The sequence below is a fragment of the Macadamia integrifolia genome, unplaced genomic scaffold, assembly GCF_013358625.1.
Source record: "Macadamia integrifolia cultivar HAES 741 unplaced genomic scaffold, SCU_Mint_v3 scaffold726, whole genome shotgun sequence".
Lineage (NCBI taxonomy): Eukaryota > Viridiplantae > Streptophyta > Magnoliopsida > Proteales > Proteaceae > Macadamia > Macadamia integrifolia.
The window spans coordinates 147172-154710 of NW_024870527.1; the positions used below are offsets into that span (position 1 = coordinate 147172).

The window sequence follows — 7539 nt, forward strand, 5'->3', positions numbered from 1 at the left end:
CTTGCTGCTGATTGTGATTTTTCACCTTTCTTTCCATGTATCAACTATGTTATTTCCCTATTATTACTTTAAGCATGATCAAGTTGGAACATGGAAGCATGGTATAATAGTTAAATGAATGTAAAAAAATTTTGTTTGTCATGATCTTTCAAGATGCACTTGTCAAGCTTAATGTGTGCAAATGTATGGTGGTATTAATATTGGTTGAGTAGGTCTGTCGTAATTTACATAATTTCTTTTTACAAGCCAATACTTGACTGTAGGATTATGTTCTGTTTGCCTAGTATGGCAATTGATTTCTACATTCCAGAATCAATTAGCTGTGGAGGGGTCGTTGCTTGGAGCAATGGCAAAGGGCTCTTTCCGCCTGCACAGTGGTGTGGGTTCGAGTCCTGGGAACCGGCCTCTCCGTAAAGGGGGTAAGGCTGTCTACCTATATACCCTCTCAGAACCCTGCTTAAGTGCGGGAAGCCTTTGTGCACTGGGTAACGGCCTTTTTTAGAATCAATTAGCTGTGGAATCCTACATAAACGTTTTCCTTGTGCTTTAGTTTATCATTATTCTTGTTACCAATAAAAAGAAGTTGCAAGAGGGAGAAAACAGATGTGACAAAGAAATGAATAAGGAAAACAAAAAAGAAAAGAAAGACCAAAGGGAAAACTTGGAAACCTGAAAGACAAGAATGTATTCGATACATATCAATAATGGATATACTTTTTGGAGAGATCAAAACTCGAAACCAGTACATCCAGTTTGACTGTGAACTGCTCAAAATCCTGAACAGGTAAACAAATCTGTCTTGCTGATAATTAGAAATGAAGTAGAGATCTTTAGCTTTACAAAGTTGTAAATAATAAAGACCTTTTACATTGCCAATAAAACATGGTGGTCATTAATCATTATCAGGATTCCTACAGACAATTCTCTTCCCCCCCCCACCCCTCCCCCCCAAAAAAAAAATAAATTAGAAGTTTATTTAGGTTAGGATTGAATGCCTGATCTTAGACCTTTTCTTTCATATCTCCAAGGTGAACAGTTTCAGCAAGGTGACCATAATCATGGATGTCAGTTTATTATATCTTTTTCTTCTTCTCTATTGAATGGAGTGGAGGTTGAGAAGTTGGTTTTGTCACAAACTTGTTTCCTCTCCTTGATGTGAACGTAGCCGGGAAACAGACGTTGCACAAGTATGGTTTGTCTGCACAGGTATAGTTTGCCATTGAGAGTAAACAAGATTGCTACAGTAGGTTCCTCAATAAGCAGATGAGCAGTTTGTATGAAGTTGGTGTATCACAATCTTGTTTCCTCTGTGAGCTTTGCAAATTCACATGCCATTGGCTCCTGCAATTTATACTAGGTGGTTTTGTTTTCCTTCTAGATGACATGAGCTTTGCTAGAGGGTGACTCCTGCAATGTGATGTGGGAACATCCTAGAGAAGAATTCCTATAGTTTGATTGTTCATTACAAACCATCGGATTGGTTTTGGTGTTTGGGAGCACTGTGTGACAGGTAATTGGTTATTTTCATAATTTTTCTTAGGTTCTAATTTGGATGGTCAAAACTTATTTATTGTGGTGATATTGGATCATTTGAAAGTTAATTGAGTTATGCATCCACCAAGACCAAGATCATGCAATTCTGAGTTATATCAGGAGAACAATGATCTAGGAAAGGGGTTAAGCACTCATTGAGGAGCTAAGTTAATTAGAGCCATATTAGGAATTTTAGTTAAGAGTCAAAAGTCAAATTCATGCAGGTACATAGGGGTCTGTTGTTACCTATAAAGAGGCTTGTCATCAGCATATCTTGACTGCCATGTTTTAGCTTTTGGCTATGGTTCCCACTGGTTTGATGGTCAAACCAGCTGCTTATCGCTTTCTCTTTCTCCTTTCGTGAGCTACTATTCTGTCATAGTCCTCGTTGGGTCAATTACCCAAAGGTTTTGCAAATTTTCTGTGTCACTGTGTGCCGTACATCGAACAAAAATTAACAAGAAGGATTATTTGTTTGTAGAAATTGGGGTTTAATGCTTTGATGAATGTGTCTAGTTTTCTTGGGCATCAAAATCAATCAACGTGGAGCAATGTAGTTAAGATATTGACTACTAGTCAACCTCTTAGTTATTTCGTACATCTTCTGATCAAGATATTAGTCTAGAATTCTTGACTGCTGGGTCAACTTTTTTGCCATGCTTTTGAGTTAGTAAACTTAAGGCTCCGTTTGGTATCGTTTCTGTTCCAGAAACTCCGTTTCTGTTCCAGAAACTCCGTTTCGTGTAAAAAACGGAAATTTCAGTTTCTGTGTCAAAACGCCGTTTTTAAACGATTTAAGGCTGTTTGGTGAATCTGTTTCTAGAACAGTTTCAGAACCAAGAAACGACATTTCTGCCGTTTGGTAATGCTTGTTTCAGAAACGGTTTTTTTTTTTCTTTCTTTTCTTTTAAGTCAATAATCACAAAAATCGATTAGATTGGGGCTGCCCTCCTTCACTCATTAAATAGAATAGCTATTACAACTCCTACTAGGATAGGAAAGAACAAAATAGGAAACTAATACTAATTGCTAACTGCTAACTGTACTCAATCCTAATGGGACTAGGAAAACCCAAGGGAGGAATCTGCCACTTGCGCTAGAATCCTCCTTTCTCAAGATAGAATTTTAACACCATGGAAAACCCAAAAATCCAAACTTTGAACTATAGGTTATGATATACAGCTTCACTATTATAGAGGAATCTGATTGGTAAATTTTTCTATAGGTTTATTACCATTATATCCCCTACTTTGCTGCAAAATGCGCCATGGAAGACAGTATATTCCAAAATATCTAATAGCATCAGAAACCTTAAGCATAATCTGACATAATCTGTAAAACATAATCTGAAATATATCGAATGCTATCTGCACTACAGTTTTCTTACCACATAAATCAATAACTTGAACAGTATTTAGGTGAACAAGGAAATACAATATAGGCATATAGGGTGCTCAAGGAAAAAGAAGTTATACATGTTTTATAATGAAATGCATTGCAAATCTCCTTCTCCCCTATATATGCTCTTCTTCTTTTTTCTCCTTTTTCTTTTTTATTAGTATCAAATTTTCATATATTCATAGAACATACTGTCACAAGATTATTGTAATTACTGTAATATTCAGATAAATATTCTTGTTAAGTCATATTCTAAATTTTGACGAAAACAATGTGCTTTATAGGGGGAAAGTTCACTATCACTAAAAGACTGATCTCTAAAGATATCTCAAGTAAAGTATGGCCCTCCTACCCTCCATGTCAAATGACCTTCCATCTTTGAAGAATTTTCCAGCTAGCTCCATCTGCAAAGAGGGGGTGGGTAGAAGTGTCAGATAAACAAGAATAAGGCACAGATAATGAATTCTTTAATAACATCAAGAAATTAAAAGGTTAAATAATCAGTTCCCTTTTAAGGCAGAGTTCTAGATTAGGAAAATTAAGGCTTGTTCCTGAATCAGCAAGCCGAACCAGTTACTGTATTCACATCTCAATGAACGTGAGACTTCATATGGAATCCCTTGATCATGTAACCCCCAAAATCTTCATGAATGCAAAATGAAGCTATCAAGAATAATGCCATTTCAGCGAGAGACATTTAGAAGGTGAATATTCCTCATTACAAAGGTTATTATCAATCACTAGAAGACTCAAACTCAAATAATAACAAAAAAAAAAAAGAACAAATCTAACTCAATGATTGTCACAAAGATCATCAAGCAAAGACAAATTGAAGATCACAGGAGAATCTCCCTTCCTTTGTTTGACTCTTCACTAACCTAAACTAAAAAAGTGGAAATATGAACACAATGGCAAGAAAGGTTACCCAAGGCCAGTCAATTTTCCTATCCTCTTTCAACTCTCTTAAACAATGTTTACCCATGGATAAGGCTTTTCCTAATTCATGCCCAATAGCCTTTTTCTAGACTTTCCCAGTTTCAGTAATTTCACACATTGTTAAGTATACCTCATTAATCCGCCCCTCTTCAAACTGAATCCATGCAGTCGGGTGCTTGCACTCTATTAGTTCTTGCAGAGTCATTCTGAACAGGAAATTTGAAAATCAGGAAGCATTAGATAAATAAGATCCTAAATAAATAAATAAAACACAAGCCATAAAAAAAGTTGCAATCAGTTCAAATCATGCTTAATGTTCTTATTAAGTTTTCTAAGTGGACGCTCTTTTTTTGGGCTTAAAACCCTCTCTCCTTAAGCTTCTATCTTAGGAGTTATGCAATGAAGAATTCTACTCTCCAGGGAAAAAGCAAACAAATTTATCATTCTCATTGGTACCTATGGTTGAAATATTATAGAATTTTAGGATAAAAATTACCGGAAGAAAGCAGGTACATCTTCGTAGAAAGGATCATGGACTATGGTACCCATTACATCGAAGAGCAATATCGGCAATTTACTCTTATCTGATGAGGAAGAGGTGAACGAAGGTTTCATACTGTAAGCCACTTTCACGGATTTCGAAGTGGGTGTTGGACGTAAAGAGAATACTGTTGGTCTGAGAAACAGAGCCATCGACGGCGAACATGGAATCAAAGGGACCGAAACGAACGACGATATTGTATTTGGCCCTTTTTTTTTTCTTCTTTGTTTTTTGGGGAGAATCGATAGTTTTTGTCTTCAAAACGTTGAAGCTTGATCTTCAACCCATAATACATTTCTATCTTAATCACTCAGAAAAAGCCCTAAATCCCATTCCTGTTTGATCTGTGATTATAGTAAATGAAGAAGAAGGAGAAACGGTTAGAACAGAAGAAGAAAAACACAAAAGTGCGAACAGGGGAGAAGAAGAGAGAAGAAGAGAAAAAGAGAAAAAGAGAAAAGCGAACAGAGGAGAAGAAGATAGAACAAGGCGAAACCAGGAGAAGAAGAAAGAAGAAGGCGAACAGAGGAGAAGAAGAGAGAAGAAGAGAGGAGAAGAAACGAGTACGAACAGAGGAGAAGAAGAGACAAGAAGAGAGAGAAGAAGAAGAAGAAGAGGAGAGAAGGGTTTACCTGCAGATGCTCCTCACGCTCCAGCTATCGGGAACGATCGTTCCTAATTAGGGATTTTGAAACGAAACTGTAGTGACGGAACTCCATTTTGGAGTTCCGACTTTGGCTTCAGTTTTCGTTTTTTTTTCAATTTTCGTTTCAAAAAAATCGAAACACAGCATAATCTCACCAAACGGTTTTTTCCGTTTTTTTTATTCTAATATAACGAAAAAACGCTAGAAACGTTTTTTCAGAACTATACCAAACGGGTCCTAAGTCTGGGCGCAAATAGCACACTCCGGCATAAAGTCGTTTTTCTGAAGGAAAAAACGAAGCTTAATTACCATGTACAATGGGAATTATAATGTTATTTAGCATGAGCTGAAAACCATAAGGAGGATACAACAACAACAGCAAAACTTAGCCTTATCCCAACTAAATGGGGTCAGCTACATAGATCCGCAGGCATTTGAAAAAAAAAAGACTTTGGGGCATCCCACTCATGAACAATCGGAAACTCGGATCCTAGTCCTCCAGATAGCCCTGTTAGATGCCACACTCGAGTGAAGACTTAAGTTTTGCATGTCTCTTCAAACTAACTCATCAATGGTCATTTTTTGCCTGCCCCTTGCCCTCTTAGCTCTATATATCTGCATCTGGTCACTCCTCCGTACTGGGGCATCCAAGGGCCTCCTTTAGACATGACCAAACCATCGTAATTGACATTCTCTGAGCTTATCTTGTATTGGGGCAACTCCTAAATCTGATCTAACCTGGTCATTTTTTATTCTATCTCTCAGGGTTTTACCGCACATCTATCTCAACATCCTCATCTCAACCACACTCAACTTATCAATGTTACGCTTCTTGACTGCCCAACATTCTGCACCATACATCATAGCTGGTCATAAGGCGGATGAGAAGCTTATATCATTAGTAGATAGCGAGTGGTGAAAGGCCCAAGAATAAGAATCTTATTTCCTTTCTTTAAGTGGATTAAGTGGACGGACCCATCCCGATATCAGCCTAAAGGCTAGATGAAGGTCTTAGTTGAGGCCTAGAACTAAAGGCATCTCATCTGGCTTGTGTCTACATCTTGGTGAACAAAGGGCGTATGTGTCTTCTTTCAGCAGAAGGCGAGTATTACTACATCTAGCAGATAGGCGTGGTGGTAAGGCCTTCAGACCCTTTATCTTCCATTTACCCTGAGTCTGATAGATGATGAGTAGCGAATCGCCATACAGATCAAGGCATTTCACTGAGAGTTCCAAAACTGTTTGTAACTGAGCTATACACGCTGGGTATTCAGCCTCGTTGTTAGTGTAGGAGAAGTTCAACGGAGATCGGAATGTGAGCATTTTCTAACGATATGACTTCATCTCCTACTCCTCTACCATTTTGATTAATTGCTCCATCAAAGTTTTGTTTCCAGGTTTCTTCCTTTGATTCTCAATCAACATCTTCTTCTGCAACAAACAAGATCTCTTCACCGGGAAAGTCGTTCTAGCATGGTGATATAGAAGGAGGGTAGGTTGTGCCACAAAATGTGAAGTAGGACCCTCCCTTCTGCTCCACCTTTTTTTTTTTTTTTTTGTGCAGAAAGAGATCCCTTACCCCCGCTTTAAAAATGATGAACATGAAGTCCGAGAGGCAACAGGTACTATGGATCCTTTGACTCTCAATCGGGTTGCCTTCCCGGGTATCACTGGTGTTTCCTATAGATGGTGATGTGCCTCAAGATGGCCATATCCCCATGCCAGTGGGGAATCCACTCCCAAGTCGCAGCTCTGTGGCTTTTGGCCCGTCCTCTAGGCACCTTTGGAAGGTGGGGAGTGTGACAATGTATCTCTTTCTCATCGAATTTTGATCTCTATATTCCTAATTTATATGGTTGAAGCACCAGTACATCAGATGGAAAATTGTATAGTACATAGCATTCATTCCTGCCTACTCGCTTCCACACACCCCTTGCATTTTGAAATGTTGCCCTTCCTTCAATCAAACCCTGCTCCCACTTAGATAGAATAGGAGCATTGCCATAACTGAAATAGGTATAAGGGTGTCACTTTTCTCGCTTATATAGACCTTAGTTTCCGCAAATCCTAATGCACTTCAAAGGCTAAAGAAAGCATTTAGAAATAATGGCGGAAGAGGCCTCCTTTCATTGCCCAACTAGAGTGAAACTATAGCCTTATTGCATGGTGGCATGTTGTAGAGCCTTATTTGATTGGGCCATTAAGTGCTTTAGGTAACTATTGATACTAAGGATTCGTGAATCTAGACCCATGAGAGTGCAGCCCAAAGTATCTATGGTGTGTTGATGTACTTGGAATAGAGATTGGTTACTTGAGTATGGTGGTTCGGTATCCGCTCAATGATAGCATGAGATCCTCGCTTCGATTCCAGGCATCATATGTCTATATTGGTTGACGTCGAACAAGGGATTAGTGGGTCTGATCAATCTGCACAAGTATGATAAGGTAGCTCGAGATCAAAGTCAATTCTCAACTGCCCGACCTT

At 38.5% G+C, this 7539-nt stretch overlaps 1 protein-coding gene across 2 annotated transcripts; it reads right to left on the minus strand.

Annotated features, from left to right (window-relative positions):
• Positions 1 to 3283: 3283 nt before the first annotated feature.
• LOC122069838 (flavin mononucleotide hydrolase 1, chloroplatic-like) lies at positions 3284 to 5087 on the minus strand (the record flags this gene model as incomplete). 2 transcript variants are annotated; one of them, XM_042633924.1, is given in 4 exon segments in its annotated part: positions 3284 to 3335; positions 3998 to 4073; positions 4364 to 4752; positions 5041 to 5087. In XM_042633924.1, coding segments are annotated over 3 exon segments (325 nt in total), but the record flags the coding sequence as incomplete, so codon positions are not given.
• Positions 5088 to 7539: the final 2452 nt, after the last annotated feature.